Source organism: Phocoena phocoena, chromosome 1, assembly GCF_963924675.1.
Source record: "Phocoena phocoena chromosome 1, mPhoPho1.1, whole genome shotgun sequence".
NCBI classification, from domain to species: Eukaryota; Metazoa; Chordata; class Mammalia; order Artiodactyla; family Phocoenidae; genus Phocoena; species Phocoena phocoena.
Window position 1 is genome coordinate 57,653,530 of NC_089219.1, and position 23,699 is coordinate 57,677,228.

The 23,699-nt window shown below is 39.7% G+C and overlaps 1 protein-coding gene across 1 annotated transcript in view; it reads left to right on the forward strand.

Annotated features, from left to right (window-relative positions):
• Positions 1-2,121: 2,121 nt before the first annotated feature.
• DYNLT5 (dynein light chain Tctex-type family member 5) overlaps positions 2,122-23,699 on the forward strand; it is a 28,580-nt gene continuing 7,002 nt past the window's right edge. The window contains exons 1-2 of the mRNA XM_065894409.1: positions 2,122-2,166; positions 4,310-4,431. Coding sequence (XP_065750481.1) covers positions 4,316-4,431 — 116 coding nt within the window. The 5' untranslated portion in view covers positions 2,122-2,166; positions 4,310-4,315. The remainder of the gene's footprint in view (positions 2,167-4,309; positions 4,432-23,699) is intronic.

The following is a 23,699-nucleotide window of genomic DNA, read 5'->3' on the forward strand; positions in this document are numbered from 1 at the left end:
AGGGTTTGTTCCTTCACAGAACTGCCCAAAGCTCTCTGATGAACAATGGTAATATGAATGTGTAATACTGACTTCTTGAAGATAACCGTGAGAACATTTTAATGTTACTTGCCTTATAAATTAGAAAAGGTGTGGATATCATTTTTTGTAAACAATGATTTTTACAAGTGTTTTTTCCTTCATAATTTTCCCAATCACCCATTTTACAAAATCCTGAATATGCAATTATTTATCATGGCACATTACTGCCACTAGGGTTCCCATTGCAGGACAAAGTTTAATTATACTTGAGAAAAGATCAAATATATAAGTAAGTTACTATTTAAATGTGATTTTTTTCTGGAAAATAAATGAAAAACAAAAATAAGTTGAGCTGTGAACCTCTTTTATTACCAGCCTCTTAAAGTTTTACCACATTTCTGGAAAACTTCGTTGCATATTTAGGGTGGGCATGGTGGGCAGAAGGTCTGGCACAGTGCAAGGGCTATAGAGTTGGACAAATCTCATTCTATAATTTAACTATAGTCTTGAGCATGTTACTCAATGATTCTTCATTTCCTTATCTTAAAAAAAAATTGTTACTATTCACTTATCCTAGGGTCACTGAACAGATTAAATGAGATAATATTTATCAGTCACCTAACAGTTCCTAACTATTATATAGTAAATAGTCAACAATCCTTTCCTGTTCTTATTTTTATGTGAATAAGGATTGAGACGGGCCAGAAAATGTTAATGCTCTTTCTCCAATGCTATCCTAATCCTTATGCGCTCTACCGCTATGCAGATGTATTGCTATTGACAGCCAATTCTAGCTGCACTGAGCACTCATTAATGGACATGCACCAAGCTAGGTGCTTAGGGCGCCATGTTTTTCTATTTCCAATGATTGCCCACTATGTGAAGGTCCCTTCAGGGTCTGGTTTTGTTTGCTTTGGGTTGGGGGAAGGGCTCTGGGGTTAGAAGAGGGATAGTTATTAAGGAGGAAGGGCCTATTATTTATGTCAGGTGGGTTCTCAACCCCAAACAGCCTCCATTTCAAATCTTCGTAAACTTTAAGGATTGGGGAGAGTGGTGTCAAGGAAAGTGTAACGTGAAAGTTTGTAATGCCCAAAAGATAAGACGATGAGTTCCAAGCGGCCCTGGGCATATTATTCAATATCTCAGAATCTCAATTCTCTAAATCTGTAAAGGACTAACAACGCTTTCTGCTTTTTTTTTTTTTTTAATTTGCTTTATTTATTTATTTATTTTTGGCTGTGTTGGGTCTTCCTTGCTGCGTGCGGGCTTTCTCTAGTTGCAGCGAGCGGGGGCTACTCTTCGTTGTGGTGCCTTATCTTGTAGCGAAACCTGGGCTCTAGGTGCTCGGGCTTCAGTAGTTGTGGCACATGGGCTCAGTAGTTGTGGCGCGCGGGCTCAGTAGTTAGGCGCAAGGGCTTAGCTGCTCCTCGGCATGTAAGACCTTCCCAGACCAGGGCTCGAACCCGTGTCCCCTGCATTAGCAGGCGGATTCTTAACCACTGTGCCACCAGGGAAGTCCCAACAGTGCTTTCTTGAGAGAGTTATTGGGAGGACTAGATAAAACTAAAATTGTTTGCCAGTACCTGGTAAATGTGAGCTCTATTATCAACCATCTGTGCCTTGGGGTGGTGGAAGGCAGCATCAGGGGTCGGGGGAAGGGAAGGGGGTGCTTTCCTTTCTCTCTGTACCTCGCACTTCCCGTCCTAGGAACCGCCAGCATTTCCCTCTCCTGCCCCTGACATCTGCAAAAGGAAACTGATGAGGGCTCTCAGGGCTGCCCCTTGAGTTCCCAGATGTCCCCCTCGCTACAGAGTGACTCGGCTTCTCTCCAGCTCACGACCACCCCAAGGCACAGCCAGGCTCAGGGCAGCCCCCTCTGGGCAGTGACGAGGAGATCCTCTACATCTTTAGGCGGCTCAGAGGACTACGCAACTACTATGTCTGCCTGGGGCGGGCCAAGGACTCTGTTTGAGAAGGTCACCTTGGAGACGGGCCGCGGAGTCCAGGGGGAGTGCGCGGGCATTCGCGGGCAGAGGGAAGCCTGGGAGACGGGAGCCTCGACCCGCGCTGGTCCCGGCAGCGGAAGAGCCAGTGGTCCGGGAGGTCCCCCGCCGAGTCGCGTCTGCGTCTCCAGCACTGCCTTAGGTAAGTGCGCCCTCTCCGCAGCGCGTCTGGGCAGGAGCAGAGAAGATTGACAGAGGCAAAAGGCAAGTTCGAGGATCGAGGGGGCTAAGCGGGGAGGGCCCTGTGTTAGAAATGGCCTGCCTGCCTTGTCCACGACCTCTCTCTCTAATGCCTTATTCCTCCTCCCTCCAAAAAATAAGAAAAAAGTGGCCCCAGTTTTTGGAACTGGAAGCAGGTCCTGGCCTTTTGTTTCCTGCCCGCCTGTGTGTCTCGGCTTTACAGTGTTACCCAGTGCAGAGCTGGCCAGCCGGTCCGATCGTGGAGCAGCATGAGTTCTGAGCAGTCTGCCTGAGGTCTGGCGACACCGGCGGCCTCAGCCCCTCTGGACCTCCAGGTCCCAATTCTGGCCTGCGGGGCAGCTTTGGAAACAGGTGAGCAAACCGAGGTCTGTCAGTGTCACTTTAAGGTTGGAACCTGAATGACCCACTTAAACAGGCTCTGTATGTCTTGTTCACACATATACACGCTCATACAGGCACACTCATGTACACAGACACACTCAAACACACAAGCACACATGCATTCAGTGCACAGACACATCACATACAAAGGTGCACACACCAACATACAAAGGCACACACTCAGGTACACAGATAATCACTCATACACACAGGTACGTACACAAAGAGATGCTCACATGGGCACTCACACAGGCACACACATTTATGTACACACTCAGTCATACACACAGCCTCACACACTCATGGGGACACACTTATGCTCATACGCACATGCCCACAGAGACACATATATGCTCACATAGAGATGCTCACACCCATGTACATACACTCTCACACACAGGTCCACAATCACACACCCCCCACACTGCTTCCTAACACACAGTACCTCTGCTGTATTTGTGTGCCCTTCAGTACCCTTTGCCTCTGTCTGCCTTCACACTGATCACACTGGGGTTTTAGGTTGTGTTCTTGTCTGCCCTACCCACTTCAACTGCCAGCTCTTTGAAGGCAGGGACTGTTTTAGTTCTATTTTAGTGCCTAGCACAGTGTCTCCCTGTTAGGGCTCTCAGATTTACAGATTATAAAATAATTCCAATGAATGTCTAAACTTGTATGTAGGCAATAGGGCAGTAGAGTTACAGTCCAAGTTCTGGGAAGTCCATTCCTACTACCAGCTTTTTCACAAGCATTTGTGAGAGGAGGTAGGTTTTCCAATAAATTACTTCATTAAAAGTTCTAGGCTTCCCTGGTGGCGCAGTGGTTGAGAGTCCGCCTGCTGATGCAGGAGACACGGGTTCGTGCCCCGGTCCAGGAAGATCCCACATGCCGCGGAGCGGCTGTGCCCGTGAGCCATGGCCGCTGAGCCTGCGCATCCGGAGCCTGTTGCTCCGCAACGGGAGAGGCCACAACAGTGAGAGGCCCGCGTACTGCAAAAAAAAAAAAAACAAAAACAAAAGTTCTGTTTGCTCTTTACAAAGTAAATCACTGTTGCTTGAAAAAAAAAAAATACCCTTTGGAGAAGCAGCTTATCTTAATTTTTAAAGTAATAGCAACAACAACAAATGTTAATTAGCAAAATATCATTGAAATTAAATTTGGGGAGGCAATAAAAATATTGTTTTCTGGTGTAGGATAATATCGTTCTTCTACATATGGCTATCATTTCTCAGTGACTTTAACCTCTTCTGCAGTTAAGTATTTTTGTTGCAGCTTAATATATGCTTGTGTGAATTAAGTATGCTATTGCATAAGTAAAAGTTATCAGATGGGACTTTCCTGGTGGTCCGGTGGTTAAGACTCCATGTTTCCACTGCAGGGGGAGCGGGTTCCATCCCTGGTCAGGGAACTAAGATCCCGCGTACCATGTAGTACAGCCAAAAAAGTAAAAATAAAACAAAAAAGGAAGTCTCTACTTCTTATAAATAAATTCTGAAATATTTTTTAAAAGAGTTATCATATTTCCAGTTATACCGACCAGAATAACAACATATACTAAAAATCACTCTTAAGGAAACCCCACTTCCCTATTCAAAAATGCTTAAAAAAAAAAGGATCTGTGTACTTTATTTAGAATGAGTCTCTATGTTATACTAAAATATTTTCAGATCTTTTGTTCAGTATTTTACAAAAGTTTCCTTCCGTAGGTTAGGATGATGTCAGACATTGCTAAAGACAGAACGGCTCATTTACTGAAGAAGAGGGGCAGTGTGTCTTCTTTAAGTAGCCATGAGTTCCAGCGGAAAGAGCCTCGTGGACGCACCAAAGAGTGAGTTACTGGATGTCCATTAACACACTCAATTATTGAATAAACAGGTTCATAATATTTATCAGGAGGAAAAAAATGCATTTCCTTTGGGACATAAAAAGGGAGAAAAATGGGCAAGTACAAGGTTTAGGTCATCTTTGGGGGCCATATTTTTTAAAAGAACGAGAAAAAATGGTAACTAGATTTATCATGGTGATCATTTGGAAATGTACAGAAATAATAAATCACTGTGTTGTGCACCAAGAAAAAGAAGAAAGAGAAAAAGAACAAGGAAATTTAAGTGATAAGTTGATCACAGCAGCATTTTTGTTACTATTTCAGAGACTACCCCAAAAAATCATCTACTGAAAAGAATGTCATATGCAATGTAGACCAGCTACTTCTTAACTGACTCCTGAATTCTTCTCCTCAATATTATATGAATACATCATTTTTGCATTTTTGTAATCAATATATACATATACAATACATTTAGCATTATTTTAAACAAATTTTGTAATGTATTTTCATAGTCTTTGTGCATATCCTTTTAAATGGTTGCATAATACAATATTTTGTCAGCTTATAATTCTGGGTTAGCCAACAGTTCCCCAATCATTGAGCATTTTAAGTTTGTTTCCACTTTTTAAATTTTTTACTATATAAGAAGTCTCTGATTGTTTTCTTCCCCAAAGTATAATTAGTGGGTCAAAGGATAATAAGTATATTTTTTGGCTCTTGCTACATATTGCATTTGCTCTCCTAAAAAAGATGAATTAATTTTTAATACTTTCATGACATTTTTTTTTGACTGCCATTGGGAGGAAAACGAAACAAATTATCCAACGCAGAGGTCAATTAATTTATATTATAAACTTTCCTTCTTAAAAGTTTCTACACGATTGAAAGATATAACAGGGCTTCCCTGGTGGCACAGTGGTTAAGAATCCACCTGCCAATGCTGGGGACATGGGTTCAAGCCCTGGTCCAGGAAGTTCCCACATGCCGCGGAGCAACGAAGGCTGTGCGCTGCAACTACTGAGCCTGCTCTCTAGAGCCCGCGAGCCACAACTACTGAAGCCCGCGTGCCTAGAGCCCATGCTCTGCAACAAGAAAAGCCACCGCAATGAGAAGCCCATGCACCGCAAGGAAGAGTAGCCCCCGCTCGCCACAACTAGAGAAAGCCCACGCGCAGCAACGAAGACCCAATGAGGCCAAAAATAAGTAAATTAAATAAATAAATAAATTTAAAAGAAAGAAAGAAAGATGTAGCATATTAATCCCCATGATTGGGAAGCAGGAGCTGGTGTGTCTGTTGGAACAGAGACCAGAAGAACTGGAAGAGATTTACGTTCGAATTCTGAAACCAAATTGTTCTGCTCTCAGAATGTATTAATACACTTACTCAAAATTCTACTTTTCAACCCTAGATGATTGTGGATTACAAGTCCTGTACAAATGCTCTCTTTCATAGATAGGAAATATAAAGGAGTAGCAATCTCAGTGTACATCAGAAGTAAAGCTGGGAGAATAATTAACCTCTATAGCTTTTGCTTCTGATCCTAAGTCATTTTGACTGCTATTTCCAAGATTTAAGTGTAAGAGTTATTTTTAAATTATTTTAAAATAATTGTTAGCTTAAATTCAACTTTTTAGAAGCAAATATTATAATAATAATCTGACATAAGTCCTGGTCCCATGATTTAAAAAGCACTGTTCTTATCCAGAAACTAAACTATCATCCCTACTTGCATAAGTTTCATTTTCTTCTTCCCTTTCAAAGCAAATTAGAAAGTCAAGTATATAGAATCAGAACATGGCCCAACCTGAAGAATTAAAGATCACTCTTATTTTATTGATGAAGTATAAAAACAAATTAAAAGGTAACAAGAACACGAAAATAGTTTTAGCAACACATGAGGAAAGATTTTTTTTTTACTAACAAATACATTTGAGTGATAATTATCTTGATATATTTCAAAATTAGAAACAGAGACTCTCAAACAAAATATTCAGAATGGATCCTCTATTGGAGCCTTTTTTATTAAATAGCAAATGAACAGATTCCAAGCACGCTTGCAATGCAGAGGCCATTTAGGAGGCTGCCTCCTAACCCTAACTCCCACTTATCTTCCATTGTCTTCATCCTTGCCAGGTACCAGAATGTATGGGTGATTCTCCTTCCTGAAATGGGTCTTCAACTAGTAGAAAAATTCTGAAAACTTAGTGGCTATCAAATGCAGCATTGTTTTGAATTTGCAGTGTTTTTTTGGAAAAACATATAGCTTTCACTTGAAAGTTATCTCAAAACAATTTTTTGAACAGATTAATTTCAATAGTATAAAGCATATGCTGAAGTATATTGAGGACCTAATACATTATGTCATTTAATCTCCCCAGCATTAATCCTACTAGGTAGACATCATTCTTACCATTTTGCTATGAAATAGCTGAGACTTATAGGTCAAGGAACAATTTAAGGATTAGGATACAGTCCTAAATTATGAGTATGGCCAAAAGGGTCCACGAACTCTTGCCTTCTTCTCTAGTTCCGTCTTCCCCACTATCCTGCTTGCATCCTACACTTGGGCCATTCCCACCTTCCATATTTACAATCCCTCGGTGCTCTGCCTTGCCTCCAGCCATTGCTTCACATTGCTTTCCCATGGGGTATCCTTGTCTGGAATGCTTGTCTTACACTCTGGCTTCCTTCTTTTCCTCCTTCAGAATTTAGCTCCATCTCCAACTCTCCAAAAAGCTGTCTATCACAGTTTCCAAAACAGGTTCATTTTGCCTGACACACAACGAGCCAAAACGCTAATATGCTGAGGTTTGCAGCAAAGAGTGTTCATTCGCAAGGCAGCCAAGCGAGGAGATAGGAGAACAAATCTCAAATTCACCTCCTCAAAGCCAGGGGGATCGGGAGTTTATGGGACAAAGAATAAAGAAGCAGGGTGGTATGAGGCGTGGGAAGTGCGGGGAGGGTGAGGAAAGGTGATTGGGAAAAGATGCAGTAATTGTTGTTCCGTGCAGACATTTCTAGCCTACAGCCCTCTGCACATTCTGAGGGTGGAGTTTTGGGCCCTCTGATGTTAAAAGGTCACTGATTGGACACTAGCGTCTGCCCAGTTGAAGGGTCAGTGGTCCTATCCAGCCTTAACCAGCTGACCTCGAATTAGATGCAGTTGACTCCAAGTTCCTAAACAATAACTTGGGCAAACATCTTATTGTTTAGGTTATGCACCGCTTGGAGGACATGAACGTCTTAAAACAACCTTGATTAGCGAAGGCAGGTGAAATGGATGTAACCCACGGTTTCATAACTACCCAACTACAACCGCTTCCACTTCCGACTGGGTCGGATGCTCTTCCTTTCTGCTCCTGCTGCTTTCGCCTTCTACGTGGTACTGTATTTGGGTGTTTTCTTGTCTATCTCTCTCATTAGACTGTGGACTTATTGGCCTTTATAACAGTAAACACTCTGATAAGGAGAGCAAAGAAGCATAGGAGGTAAACCTACTTGGAAAACAGTTTCTTAGATGTGGCATAAGCTCAGCATAAGTTCATCCACATTCTTGGTTTCTCTGTGGTCTTCTATAGAAGTAACTAACGCTTAACATTGATCCCTGGGCATAATGGATACCTGAAATGCCTTCTGAATTGTAAAAGGAAGATTGAATTTATATTCAATATAATTATTGTTAATTGTTTTTAGATTTGTCTCTTTAATGTAAATTATGTTTTCATTATGAGGTAATTTTTATGCTTTATTCTTTAAAAAAAACATTTTAAGCTGGTTTTTCCTATCCCAACATCATAACTGTTAGCGCATTGGCATATTTCTTCCGATAGCTACCTAGTTGTCATCACACTTTATCTATAATTTTGAATTTTGTTGCTTTTCAGTTAAATAATTGATAATAATAAGGGTGGTAAGCTAAGTTTTACTGAGCCCTCACTGTGACCTCATTTAAGTTTCAGAGACCCACTGTATCAGGAGTTGGCAAACTATGACCTGAGGGCCAATTCCAACCTGCCATCTGTTTTTGTATAAAGGGTTTTCCATGGTTGAAAAAAATCAAAAGGAGAATAATACTTTTTGTCATGTGAAAATTATAAGAAACTCAACTTTCAGTATCCATAAATAAGGTTTTTACTGGACCACATCCATGCTTATTCATGTATGTATTGTCTCTGGCTGCTTTGACACCATAATGGCAGAGTTCAGTAGTTGCAATAGACGTGCAGGGTCTGCAAAGTGGAAAATATCTGCTATATGGCATTTTACAGAAATATCTGCTGACCCCTGTTCTATAAGAGAGATGCTGTTAGCATCTTCATCTTACAAATGAAGAAACATGCTTAGAGAGGTTGAGGCTCCAAAGCTACAGAATCAGCAAGTGGCAAAACGGGCTTTTGTTTACAGTCAAAAATTCTCATTCTCTGAAAATTGGCTATCTACGTGTAACTTGGATCAATGAAACTCTTCTACTCATTCACCAGAACCTTCTGTTTCCCATCCCTGGGTAAGAGCAGGTATTTACAATGACGTCTTTCTTGTTGGAAACAGGCTTTGGTAGCTTTCAAAGAGTATTTGAACAGATGTGCTGCTCTCATATCCTTAAAATGGAAATAGAAGCCTGAGATTAAATTACTTTCCCAGGATAATGTGACGTGATATCCAGGCTTCTTATCTCTGAGGCCAGTAGTTCAACTGGTAGGTCAAGCCTAAGGCTGAAGACTGAAGAGTCTCTCTTTTGCCTCAAACCAAAATTACAGTGATATCATGAACCAGAACTTTGATGGATCTCAGAGCTCTCCACTTGAACCCACTGGCGGCATCTAATGCAGTAGGTAGGCCACATTATATTCTTCCACTTATTCATTTATTCAAGATTTATTAAGCTTCCACTTCGTGCCACATGTAAGGCATATAAAGGTGTAACTGTAGGGTTGTTCTTCTCTCGAGAATCTCATTTTTCAAGTAAACTTAAAGCCACATGGTAATCTTTTTTTGGAAAAAATGGAAAAGATTACATTCATTGCTTCATTTGAAATAAATGTTTATTGACCAATGAGTAGGTGGTGAACCACACAGAAATAATCTGGTGGGAAAGGCAATGCACAAGTCATTTTAAATGTGATGAATGTATTCAATGATTCCAACCTATACTACTTGAGCCGCTTATGTGCGGTTAAAAATGATGTTGCCTGGCCTGTTTCCTCCTTTTGATAAGCTCTATTGCCATCTGAATCAAACTAAAGCCCCAAACAAGACCTGGATGAGACACAGCTTCCCTCCAAAGAGAGAGAAGCTTGAGAAACTGCATTGGCCATGTTCCTAAATTAAACCACAATAATAGCTAATATTAAGTTGTGCTTAATAGATATATCCCATACAATATCCATATGAATCTCTTAAAAACCCTGTGGGTTAAGTAGAGAAGGTACTTTTATTATCCCCATTCATCTCATTTATTATCTTACTTCTCTCAGGAGCCGAGACGAGTTGAAACTATTCCTCATTTCGTAGCACACTGTCATCGCTAATATGAGTAGGACCCCTTGTTTGCCTGATTGCCCCCTTCTTCCCCATCCTCACTCCCACTCTCATCTCCCAATAGGCACCCACTCTGATGCACAAAATACTAAATATACTACAAGAATATACATACTTAAATACTATATTATATATATTTTTAATTTTCTGTGTATTATGATGTTTTGACATCTTCAAAAACCTTTCTGGCTGGGGAGAGGCTGCCCCCGGCACCAGGGCTAGCCAGTTATTAAAGATAGTCAAGGACTCAGCAGGGAGCATGCCTTTAATATGCAAACTAACCAACTGGCATCCTGACCCATTCTCTCTGGCCCCCCACACATCCCAGGAGGCAGTATTTCTCTGCCCTAATCATCCCAGTGCCAAGTACCAGGCAACTAGGGGCCTCTCCTATAGCTTAGAGCCCACTGAAATTATTCAGACCAGGCCAGTCCTGAGCTGTTTCCCCTGTACCGCTTTGCCTTTCCCTGGGAAACCCCAGTAAAGGCCCCTGGCTCTCCCTTGCTCCCGTCTTCTGCCTCTTGACCACACTGGCATTTTTCCACATGGTCCTGTGTGGCATGTTGTGTCTCTTGCCTCTAGGACCTGTGAGTATAATAAACTGTTTTCATGAACCCGTCCTCTGACTCCTTCTGTGACTTCACCTGACTGACTCTCATAAAAAATGACAGAACGAGTACTTAAAGATATGCATTTTTGGCTTACATGAATGGTACTGTGCTATAAATCTCATTTTGTTTGCTCAATCTCATATCTCATTCAATAGTTTTCGTTTTTTATGTTTACTCATGTGACTATGGATATCTAGCTCTTTGCTTCTTACTGCTGCATAATAGTCCTTAATACACATCCATCACTCATGCTCTTATCCATTCCCCTAGGGATGAGCACCCAGATTGGTTTTCCCTCCCTGCCAAGGTATGCAGTGCCATGTGGAACATCTTTGTACATAACCCTTCACTGGCATCTTTGTGAAAAGTGCCCTGTGAATGTGATCCCAGGTAAAGGCATTCCTGTTAAGGAAGATATGAATTAATGGTGAAATAATTCATAGATGAAACTGCTTAACACAAAAGCATATCAAAATTTCTCAAATTAATCTACAAAGGCACATATCTCAATCAAAACCCATTTGTACGTTTTGAGAAACTCAAAAAACCATTTCTAAATTTTATAAATAGGGAAAGAATTCTGAGTAACTAAGTTCACTTTGAAGAGTGAGCATAGAGGAGGAATTTACTCTATCAGATATTAAGATATACCACAAAGCTGTAGTAAGTAAAAATAATAGTAAATACAGGAATAAGCAAATACGTGTAGAAATAGACAAATAGAGCAATGGAATACATAGAAACTTTAGAAGTAGACCTATGAATATATAGAACATAATACAAGAGCAAGGGTAAATGATGGGGTTTTTTTTAACACCTTTATTGGAGTATAATTGCTTTACAATGGTGTGTCAGTCTCTGCTTTATAACAAAGTGAATCAGCTATACCTACACATATATCCCCATATCTTCTCCCTCTTGCGTTTCCCTTCCACCCTCCCTATCCCACCCCTCTAGGTGGTCACAAAGCACCAAGCTGATCTCCCTGTGCTATGCAGCTGCTTCCCACTAGCTATCTATTTTACATTTGGTAGTGTATATATGTCCATGCCACTCTCTCACTTCGTCCTAGCTTACCCTTCCCCCTCCCCATGTGCTCAATCCATTCTCTACGTCTGTGTCTTTATTCCTGTCCTGCCCCTAGGTTCTTCAGAACCAGTTTTTTCTTTTTATTTTTTTAGATTCCATATATATGTGTCAGCATACAGAATTTGTTTTTCTCTTCCTGACTTACTTCATTCTGTATGACAGACTCCAGGTCCATCCACCTCACTACAAGTAACTCAATTTCATTTCTTTTTATGGCTAAGTAATATTCCATTTTATATATGTGCCACATCTTCTTTATCCATTCATCTGTTGATGGACACTTAGGTTGCTCATCTCCTGGCTATTGTAAATAGAGCTGCAATGAACATTTTGGTACATGACTCTTTTTGAATTATGGTTTTCTCAGGGTATATGCCCAGTAATGGGATTCCTGGGTCATATGGTAGTTCTAGCTGTAGATTTTTAAGGAACCTCCATACTGTTGCCACAGTAGCTGTATCAATTTACATTCCCACCAACAGTGCAGGAGGGTTCCCTTTTCTCCACACCCTCTCCAGCATGTATTGTTTGTAGATTTTTTGATGACGGCCATTCTGACTGGTGTGAGATGATATCTCATTGTAGTTTTGATTTGCATTTCTCTAGTGATGAGTGATGTTGAGCATTCTTTCATGTGTTTGTTGGCAGTCTGTATATCTTCTTTGGAGAAATGTCTGTTTAGATCTTCTGCCCATTTTTGGATTGGGTTGTTTGTTTTTTTTGTTATTGAGCTGCATGAGCTGCTTATAAATTTTGGAGATTACTCCTTTGTCAGTTGCTTCATTTACAACTATTTTCTCCCATTCTGAGGGTTGTCTTTTGGTCTTGTTTATGGTTTGCTTTGCTGTGCAAAAGCTTTTAAGTTTCATTAGGTCCCATTTGTTTATTTTTGTTTTTATTTCCATTCCTCTAGGAGGTGGGTCAAAAAGGATCTTGCTGTGATTTATGTCATAGAGTGTTCTGCCTATCTTTTCCTCTAAGAGTTTGATAGTATCTGGCCTTACATTTAGGTCTTTAATCCATTTTGAGTTTATTTTTGTGTATGGTGTTAGGGAGTGTTCTAATTTCATTCTTTTACATGTAGCTGTCCAGTTTTCCCCACAACACTTATTGAAGAGGCTGTCTTTTCTCCATTGTATATTCTTGTCTCCTTTATCAAAAATAAGGTGACCATATGTGGGTGGGTTTATTTCTGGGCTTTCTCTCCCATTCCATTGAACTATATGTCTGTTTTTGTGCCAGTACCATACTGTCTTGATTACTGCATCTTTGTAGTATAGTCTGAAGTCAGGGAGCCTGATTCCTCCAGCTCCATTTTTCTTTCTCAAGATTGCTTTGGCTATTGGGGGTCTTTTGTGTTTCCATACAAATTGTGAAATTCTTTGTTCTAGTTCTGTGAAAAATGCCTTTGGTAGTTTGATAGGTATTGCATTGAATCTGTAGATTGCTTTGGGTAGTAGAGTCATTTTCACAATGTTGATTCTTCCAATCCAAGATCATGGTATATCTCTCCATCTGTTTGTATCATCTTTAATTTCTTTCAGCAGTGTCTTATAGTCTTCTGCATACAGATCTTTTGTCTCCTTAGATAGTTTTATTCCTAGATATTTTATTCTTTGTGTTGCAATGGTAAATGGAAGTGTTTTCTTAATTTCACTTTCAGATTTTTCATCATTAGTGTATAGGAATTCCAGAGATTTCTGTACATTAATTTTGTATCCTGCTACTTTACCAAATTCATTGATTAGCTCTAGTAGTTTTCTGGTAGCATCTTTAGGATTCTCTATGTATAGTATCATGTCATCTGCAAACAGTGACAGCTTTACTTCTTTTATGATTTGGATTCCTTTTATTTCTTTTTCCTCTCTGATTGCTGTGGCTAAAACTTCCAAAACTATGTTGAATAATAGTGGTGAGAGTGGGCAACCTTTTCTTGTTCCTGATCTTAGTGGAAATGGTTTCAGTTTTTCACCATTGAGAATGATGTTGGCTGTGGGTTTGTCATATATGGCCTTTATTATGTTGAGGTAAGTTCCCTCTATGCCTACTTTCTGGAGGATTTTTACCATAAATGGGTGTTGAATTTTGTCAAAAGCTTTCTCTGCATCTATTGAGATGATCATGTGGTTTTTCTCCTTCAGTTTGTTAATATGGTGTATCACATTGATTGATTTGCATATATTGGAGAATCCTTGCATTCCTGGGATAAACCCCACTTGTTCATGGTGTATGATCCTTTTAATGTGCTCTTGGGTTCTGTTTGCTAGTATTTTGTTGAGGATATTTGCAACTATGTTCATCAGTCATACTGGCCTGTAGTTTTCTTTCTTTGTGACATCTTTGTTTGGTTTTGGTATCAAGGTGATGGTGGCCTCGTAGAATGGGTTTGGGAGTGTTCCTTCTTCTGCTATATTTTGGAAGAGTTTGAGAAGGATACGTGTTAGCTCTTCTCTAAATGTTTGATAGAATTCACCTGTGAAGCCATCTGGTTCTGGTCTTTTGTTGTTGGAACATTTTTTTTTTTTTTTTTTTTTTTTTTTATGGTACGCAGGTCTCTCACTGTTGTGGCCTCTCCCATTGTGGAGCACAGGCTCCGGACGTGCAGGCTCAGCGGCCATGGCTCACGGGCCCAGCCGCTCCACGGCATGTGGGATCTTCCCAGACTGGGGCATGAACCCGTGTCCCCTGCATCGGCAGGCGGACCCTCAACCACTGCGCCACCAGGGAAGCCCCTGTTGTTGGAAGATTTTTAATCACAGACTCAATTTCAGTGCTTGTGATTGGTCTGTTTATATTTTCTATTCTTTCCTGGTTCAGTCTCCGAAGGTGGTGCTTTTCTAAGGATTGTCCATTTCTTCCAGGTTGTCCATTTTATTGGTATATAGTTGCTTGTAGTAATCTCTCATGATCCTTTGTATTTCTGCAGTGTCAGTTGTTACTTCTTTTTCATTTCTAATTTTATTGATTTGAGTCTTCTCCCTTTTTTTCTTCATGAGTCTGGCTAATGGTTTATCAATTTTGTTTATCTTCTCAAAGAACCAGCCTTTAGTTTTATTGATCTTTGCTATTGTTTCCTTCATTTATTTCTGATCTGATCTTTATGATTTCTTTCCTTCTGCTAACTCTGGGGGTTTTTTTTGTTCTTCTTTCTCTAATTGCTTTAAGTGCAAGGTTAGGTTGTTTAATTGAGATGTCTCTTGTTTCTTGAGGTAGGATTGTATTGCTATAAACTTCCCTCTTAGAACTGCTTTTGCTGCATCCCATAAGTTTTGGGTCATCATGTTTTCATTGTCATTTGTTTCTAGATATTATTTTATTTCCTCTTTGATTTCTTCCATGAGAAATGATGGGTTTTTAATAGATTGTTTTGGGAGAAAGCTGGCTTACTATATGATGGAAAAAAAAATGAAGCTGGATTCTTACACCATTTGCATGGTAGACTCCAGATGGAAGACTGAAATGTGGAAAGCTAATAGAAGAAAGTATAGAATATCTTTGTGTTCTCTGGAAGGGAAAGATTTCTTAAATAAGATCCCAAAATGAAAAACTAAAATCATAAAGCAAAAAAAAAATTTGATAAATACAACTACAGTAAAACTTGTATTTCTGTTCAACAAAGAATACAATAGACACAGTTTGTAGGTCAGTAGAAGATATATATTTGTAAACTCATGCATATTAACAATTTTTTAAAAAAGGAGGAAAACAATTTTTAATAATCAAAAGAGATAAATAGCAATTTACAGAAGCAAAGCCCAAATGGCAAAGCAGAATGTGAAGAGATGCTTAAATTCACTTGGAAAGAGAAAAATGCAAATTAAAACAAGATTCTATATTACACCCAACTGAATGGCAAAACATAAGAAGGGAGAATAACACCAAATGTTGGCAAGGCTAGTGAGAATAATATAGGCATTCAGCAAAGAAATCTAACAGTATTTAGAAAAATAGGGATATACATGCCCTATTATCCCCATATACTGAGGACACTGAGGCTTGCTGTGGTAAAGTGACTGGCCAGCGTATCACAGTTCCCAGATGACAGAGCAAATAATCTGTGGTTCTCTGACCCTAGAATTTAGAGACCTCATGAAAGTATTTTTATTTGTTACGAGCTAATTGTACCCCACTACCCCTGCCAGATTCATACGTTGAAGCCCTAATCCCCAATACCTCTGAATGTGACCTTATTTGGAATAAGAGGTAAACTTAATTACCTCTTATTTAAAGAGGGAATTAAGTTTAAGTGAGTTCATTAGGGTGGGTTCTAAACCAATGTGACTGGTGTCCTTATAAGAAAAGGAAACTTGGACACCAACAGGCCTGGAGGGAGGCGATGTGAAGATACACAGGGAGGAGATGGCCATCCACAAGCCAAGGAGAGAGGCCTGGAACCGATCCTTCCCTCATGGCTCTCAGAAGGAACCAATCCAGCCAACACCTGGTTCTCGGACATCTAACCTCCAGAAGTGTGAGACAGCAAACTTCTGTTGTTTAAGCCTCCCAGACTTGGTACTTCATTATGGCAGCCCTGGCTAACTATTGCAGTGCAGCTGACCCTTGTACAACACAAGTGTGAACTGTGCAGGTCCACTTACACGTGGATTTTTTTTCAATAGTGAATACTGCAGTACTACACGATCCGTGGTTGGAGCTGTGGATGTGGAATCAAGGATACTGAGGAAATGCAACCATGGATACTGAGGGCTGACCATAACTTCTACTGGATTTTCCACTGCAAAGAGGGTCAACACCCCTAACCCCCACATTGTCAACTGTATCTCTGAAGGAGTGAATGGAATAGCATGAGCTTAGTTGGGGAGTCGAACGGGTGACTCAGAGGCCTGCTCTGCCACCACTGGCTGGGGTCAATTCCAGTGTGAGCACTTACAAGCTGCTGGTCTTGCATAAGTTATTAAGCCTTCTTTGCTTCAGTTTCTTCCTCTACAAAATGGGATAAAAATAATAGTTGTCAGTTCGGGCATGTTGAGAATTTATTAAAATAATACATAGAAGCACTAGAATAGTTCTTGGCACATCAAAGAACAGAGCAAGTGTTGATCATTATTATTACATAGAACTTTGGCATCAAACTAGACCTGAGTTTGAATCCCTGATCTTCTGTTAACTAGCTACTATTTAATATTCTTTGTCTTAATATATTATCTATGAAATGAGAATAACAATGACTTCATCACTGCATCATGTCTTTTGTTTACTGAACACATTTTTGTTGCCTGGGTTACTGGCATTGTGCTATATGCTAAAGATGCAGTGGTGAACAAAATAGACTGTCCCTGAACTTGTGGCATTGCCCTTGTCAAGATCATAATGACTTTCACATTGCTGATGCAGTGGTCAGTCCTTCTTAGTCTTCTTCACTGGTCCCTCCTCTTCTCCCCAATTTCTTAACGTAGGAGTGCCTCAGGGAGCACTTTGTCCCCTTCTTCTCTTGTCCTACACTTGTCCCTCGGGAATCTCCTCCAGTCTAGTGACTGAGACATGGTGCTATGCCCCCAGATGTATATCTCTGGCCCACACATCTCTCCCAAACCCCAGACTCATAGGTCTAACTGCCTATTGACCCCTCACTTCAGTACCTAGCAGACATTGCAAACTCAACATCTCACAACTTAACTCTTTAACTACCTTCCTTCCCATTCAAGAGGAGATCCGTTGGATCAATTTTGAAAATATATTCAGAACCCAACTACCGGGACTTCCCTGGTGGCACAGTGGTTAAGAATCTGCCCGCCAATACAGGGGACATGGGTTCGAGCCCTGGTCCGGGAAGATCCCACATGCCGTGGAGCAACTAATCCCATGCGCCACAACTACCAAGCCTGCAAGCCACAACTGCTGAGGCCACATGCCATAACTACTGAAGCCTGCGTGCCTAGAGCCTGTGCTCCTCAACAAGAGTAGCCATCTCAATGAGAAGCCCGCACACCACCACCAAGAGTAACCCCCGCTCGCTGCAACTAGAGAGAGCCCGCGCACAGCAACAAAGACCCAACTCAACTAAAAATAAATAAATTTTTTTAAAAAACAACCCAACTACTTACCACTTACCCCCCGACTTGGTCTGGGTCACTGTATTAGCTTGAGCTGCCATAACAAAATACCACGGATTGTGTGGCTTTAACAATAGGAGTTTATTTTCTCACAGTCCTGGAGCCTGGAAGTCTGAAATCAGGGTGCCTGCTTGGTTAGGTTCTGGTGAGGGCCTGCTTCCTGACTTGTAGACAGCCATCTTTTCACAGTGTCCTTGCATGGAGGAAAGAATGCTGCTGTTTCTTTCTTTTACGTAAGGAGCCCAGTTCTATCAGTTCAGGGCTTCACCCTTACAACTTCATTTCACCTTAATGATCTCCTTAAAGGCCTTATCTCCAATATACTCACATGGGGTGTTAAGGCTTCAATCTATGAATTTTGAAGAGACACAATTTTGTTCCTAGCAGTTACTACCATCTCACCCCTGGATTACTATAAAAGCTTTCTAACTGGAATCCCTGTGTTTACACATGCTGCCCTACAGCCTATTCTCAGCACAACATTTGGAGTTATCATTGGATCTTGCTATTCCTCTACTCAAAACTCTATAAAGTCTTCCACTTTATCAGAGTAAAAGCCAAGATTTTAAGATGGCCCACAAAACTCTACATGGTCCAGCTACCTGACACCCTGGTAACCTCATCTCCTTCCACCCTCCTGCTTGCTGCTTCTTCTCCAGCTACTCTGGCCTCTATGCACTTCTTCAAAACTACCAGGCAGCCTTCTGCTCGAAGCCTATGCATGTGCTTTCCTCTCCCCCGACACACCCTTCCCTCTGACATCAACATGGCTCATTTTCTCACCTCCTCCAACTCTTTGCTCAGGGAGATCTATCTTGATCATTCTGTTAAAAATTATACACAACTGCCTCTCTCCCATCCACTTTCAAGCTCCCTTAACTAAGCTCTCCTTTTCCATGTAGCATTTATCATCTTCTAACATAGCATATAACTTACTTGTTTAGTATTTTATTGTCTTTTTTCTGTCTCTTTTCACTAGGTTCCATGAGGGCAGAGATTTTAGTTTGTTTTTGTTTTCTGGGTTTTTTTGTTGTTGTTGTTGTTTTGGGTTTTTTTTTGTTTGTTTGTTTTTTATATCCCAGGGACCTAGAATAGCACCTGGCACATAGTCACTCAATAAATATTTTTTGACAGTAGAATGAATAATTATTGCATTATCCTAATTCCTGAACACAAACAGGTTAGGTTCACAGGTCCGAGTATGTAAGTCCAGGGTGACTAAGGACTTTCATCTTGCAGACAAAAGATGCATTTACAGCAAAAAGAAAAATGTTCGTTCAAATTTTTAAAACAACGTATACTTTACCTTCTTGCTGAAACATTCCATTGTGCACCTATTAAAAAAGAAGAACATTATCATTTGTGTTGAACATCTGTTGGGATAGACGACACTCCTTGATGATCTCCATGGCACTGTGGAGGTAACCATGGCACACACACTCCCAGCCTCACCTCTCTGATGATTGCCAAGGGTAATGCGACTTTGAACTGTGCATTCATCCAGGAGCTGCAACAGAAGTTTCGTCAGCTGCTCTTGACCTTAACCTCACCTTCTCTTGAATAAAGAAATCCAACAGTGGGCTTCAGACACTAACTCTGACTTTCTATTCACCCACTCAAATTTGTTCTACTTTGTCAGTCACATTTCCTGGATTATCTTCAATCGCTTCAGAGCTAGACTTTTCACAGGTTGCATGGTTCATTCTTTGTCCTTCAGAATCATTCCTACTCTTAAAAATGTATCCCACAAGAACACATATCATGTCATTTTCTCTCCTCTTTCATTTTTGAAAACATATCTTGACTTTTGTTTCCATTACAACCTTTCTCTTACTTGTAAGATGGGACCCATAATGTGAATAAAATATCTTAAAACTATGTTAAAAATCCAGCAATACTGCTATAAAACTAACTGGCTACACACAACTAAATTACCTTAACAGACAACTTGTACCTTCCACTGATGGGGGAAGAGTTGGTACGCTTTTGATCTTAAGCATAATAGTCATAAAAATGTCCATAGACATTTTGAGGTGGAAAGTTCCCAAGTGAGGGTTTTTTTGCGGTACGCGGGCCTCTCACTGCTGTGGCCTCTCCCACCGCGGAGCACAGGGTCCGGACGCGCAGGCCCAGCGGCCATGGCCCACGGGCCCAGCCGCTCCGCAGCACGTGGGATCCTCCCGGACCGGGGCACAAACCGGCGTTCCCCGCATCAGCAGGTGGACTCCCACCACTGCGCCACCAGGGAAGCCCCCAAGTGAGTTTTGATGCATATTTTATTTTGTTTTCTACATCTTGTGTCTCCAGCACAGGAAGTCTTATTTTCCTTTTTATTCCCGGTACTTCTCACTTTGCCTGCCACATGGTGGGCAATAAATAGCTGTTGAAAGAATGAAGCAAAAAGAAAAGAACAAATGTACAAATTTATACCCTGAAGCCTTCTTTTTCTCTGTGCTCTCTGAAATAACCCCACTGGAAGGCAGCACGTGACTTTAACAACAGATTTTAAAAAATAAGGGAGGGTCATGCTTAAATGATTCCATTCAAAATACGGTAGTTCCAGGCATTTCACAGTTACAAATCGAAGAAAGAGGTGATAGTGTGACCTTCTTAAGCTGCTAAATGAATGGCTTCAAGGCTAGCTATCTATTCAAACGTTATCTCTTACTGCAGCTTAAAACATCTAAGGCATAATGGCAGTGAAAATGTCTGGAAATGAATTCTTAATAATAATTAGATGGTATTATGGCTGGTGAGATTTAATTGACATTGTTTCTATCTCCAACCATCATGACAATAAGACATGTCTTGTACTTATTCTGTGTAATTCAAGGAATGGTCAGCATGCAAATTTGTAAGATGTTTTCAGGAAAACTGAATTTCGTGAAAAATAAACATATTCCAACTCCCTAGCTAATTTTTTTGGCTCTTTTCTGCATAATCATAACACAGGCTGTTGGGTTAGCATGGGACACAATGTAAGAGAGTTACTTTTGTTATTGTGTACCAATTTCATGCAGCTATTTCCACAACCAGGCTAATTTCAAGTCTGTCCTGAGCAATGGTACATGTGATTCCAAGTATTAATGGAAATTTATATTGGTTACAAATTGTTACTCTTCTCTCTAGAATAGTATTAGTTCATTTGTTCACTGTTTTCACCAGCAGTTTACACCAGACTTTCAGTTTTCCTGCTTTTACTTTTAAACTACCTTCCTGCCTAAAACTTTACAACTCCTTTGGGCACATTTTGCCAGTTGAAATCCTTTTCTTCCATAAATGCCAACAAGCTGATGAAACACATAGACAGCAAGAACATTTTTCACATTTAAAAAATCAACTACAGCGTTCCATTCGCAGTGAGATCATGTATCTAAGAAGGATTATTATTATAAACTAGGGAAGGCCTGGTCACAGGCAACACAAACTCATCCACATGTAATGTGAAATATACCCAATAAATTTGTTGTGCTGTGAATACAGCATTGATAATTAAAATTATAAATTTGCTCTTTGAAGCAGCTCACATTTTTATCTTTAAAAATTTCAAAGGGCTTGAATAAAGCTGTTTATCAATAGAAAATATGTACATGTTTTTCTAAGTCAGTATTCTGAACTGACATTGGTAATTGCAAGCATTTTTAATATTTTGTGTCTTCTTTTTGTCTTTTTTCATGCAATATATATTGTATTTTTTCTGTTCAACTTACTCTCTTTTCTCTCTCCCTTCTTCCGAGGCATCTCATTCTAATATAGGAAACATTAGTTTCAAAAAATACCATAAATAGGGTTTTTAAAAAAGTAAAATTTTTCTATAACTTACATGAAATTATAGTCTTGGTTGATACATGGTCAGATTTCCAATGTACAGAAATCAATAGACTAACCAAATATTTTCCTTCTGCATGATAAGGGAAGCCAGGTTAATATATCGGAAATATCTGAAATCTCACTCCCCAAAGCCCCGTCTCTTCCACAAAATTAACTCCAAGTTTTGTGCTCTATTACTTGCAGCATCCCACTTCCAAACTCTGTATCAGTTAAAATTTGTATCAGTTATATCTAATGCTTCTTATAAAAATCTTTTTATAAAAAATAAAAACAGTGGCTTAAACAAAATAGAAATATATTTTCTCTTTCATAAAAGAAGTCTAGAAGGACTAGTCTTCTAGCTTCTGATCTACAATCCATAACGTCATCTCAAGATCCAAGATAGCTGCTGAGCTCTTGCCATCATATCCATGGTCCAGTCATGAACAGGCCCCTGCTGGTTGACTTAGTTGGTTGAATTAATTCTCTCAGAATTTTCACCCATAACTTCCACTTACATCTTATTGGCTCATAAGCCACATGGCCCCAGTAGCACTAAGGAGTCCAAGCATTTGTCTTCAATTTGGAGAGAAATATTCCCACAAACTTCTGGTACTGCTACCAAGGAAGAAGAGAACAACACTGGAAAGCAAATGAGTCCCTGCCACAATGGTCATTATAGTTTTCTTTATAATGATGGAATATTGAAAACAACCTAAATGGCCTGTTTAACTAAAATGCAGTATGTTCATAAATTAAATACTGTCTTGATATTTAAAACATGGATGCACATTACTATTTATTGACATAGTTATCTGCTATATATTTCTGAGTGAAAAAAAAACGGCGTCTATAATAGATCCCATATGTAAAATCATGTCTGAAAAGATTTTTTAACATTAAGAGTGGTTAGATAATCACTGAGGTTAGTAATTTTTTGTGTAACTTTACTTTGTTCTTTATACTTTCCTGTACACTTTGAAATTTTTACAATGAGCATACACGGTTTACAGATTGCTGTAGAAATAAAAAGGCACTGTACGAAATCACCTTCAGTATTTCAAAAAAAAAAGTCACTCTAAAGAACTTTCTATTTGCACATCAATCTTCAGCCAATGGGGTTTTGAAGCTGCCCTTATGACAGTTACCAATATCATACTGATAATATTATAAACGGCACTGGATATCATTTTTTTAGTAACATGGCAATAACAAAGCAATAGTATCCAAAGCAAAAAATCATTACTCGCTTTTTTGTGTTAGACTTCTAACTCTGCTAATTTGAGTTTTATACAAACTCTACTTCTCCTTCTATGAGTTTTTAATATGGCGTTTAGTAGAAAAGAAATAGGGTTTTATTAAGATCTTCTTATGTTTGTGCAAGTAACTTTTAATTGCAGCAATTAATTATTTCAGGTAGTCATTGCCCCTATTTCCATTCTATCAGGTATGATCATATATGAAACTTTGTTACAGAGGTAAATAGAGTATTTGAAATCTAAGTCTGCCTTTCGTATGTGTATTCAGTTAAGCACTTTGCCAGTTCCCTTTATCGCTGAAATGGGCAGAATAATGACTCTTTTACTTCCTTACAGGGGGTATTTTAAAGATAAAATGAGACAGTTCATGGAAAATATTTTGCAGAAAAAAAGTAGCGTATACAATATTGGGGCAGGCTGGCTTATCTTAAAATCAAGGGGCTTATGCAACATTGGTTTTTCTAAGCAGAAGTTACCATCTTTGGCGCTGCTCACAACACCTGCAGCCAACGTGGCTAAATAGGTTGGTTGCTACTTCAAAGGGCAGCAGAAAATTGAGGAAAGCAGGTGTTATAAGAATGGAGACTAACTCACTAATCCAGAAATCCATTGTGGAAAAGCAACCGTAATGTCTTACATCACTTTCTTGGGCTGGGTGGGTAAACCTTAATTTATTGTTTAAATTGTATTAAACGATTTTTAAAAGATAATATCCATGATTTTCTTAAAATAGCAATTTGCAGGAAGCTCACTAACTCCCAACAGCTCAGAACTAAGTATTTAAAACTCCTTGCAGAGAGAAAAAAAAGTCCCCAAAGATTAAGAACAAATATTCTCATTTAATTAAAGCAAACACTTAGCCTGCTTATAAAAGTAATCACTCTGA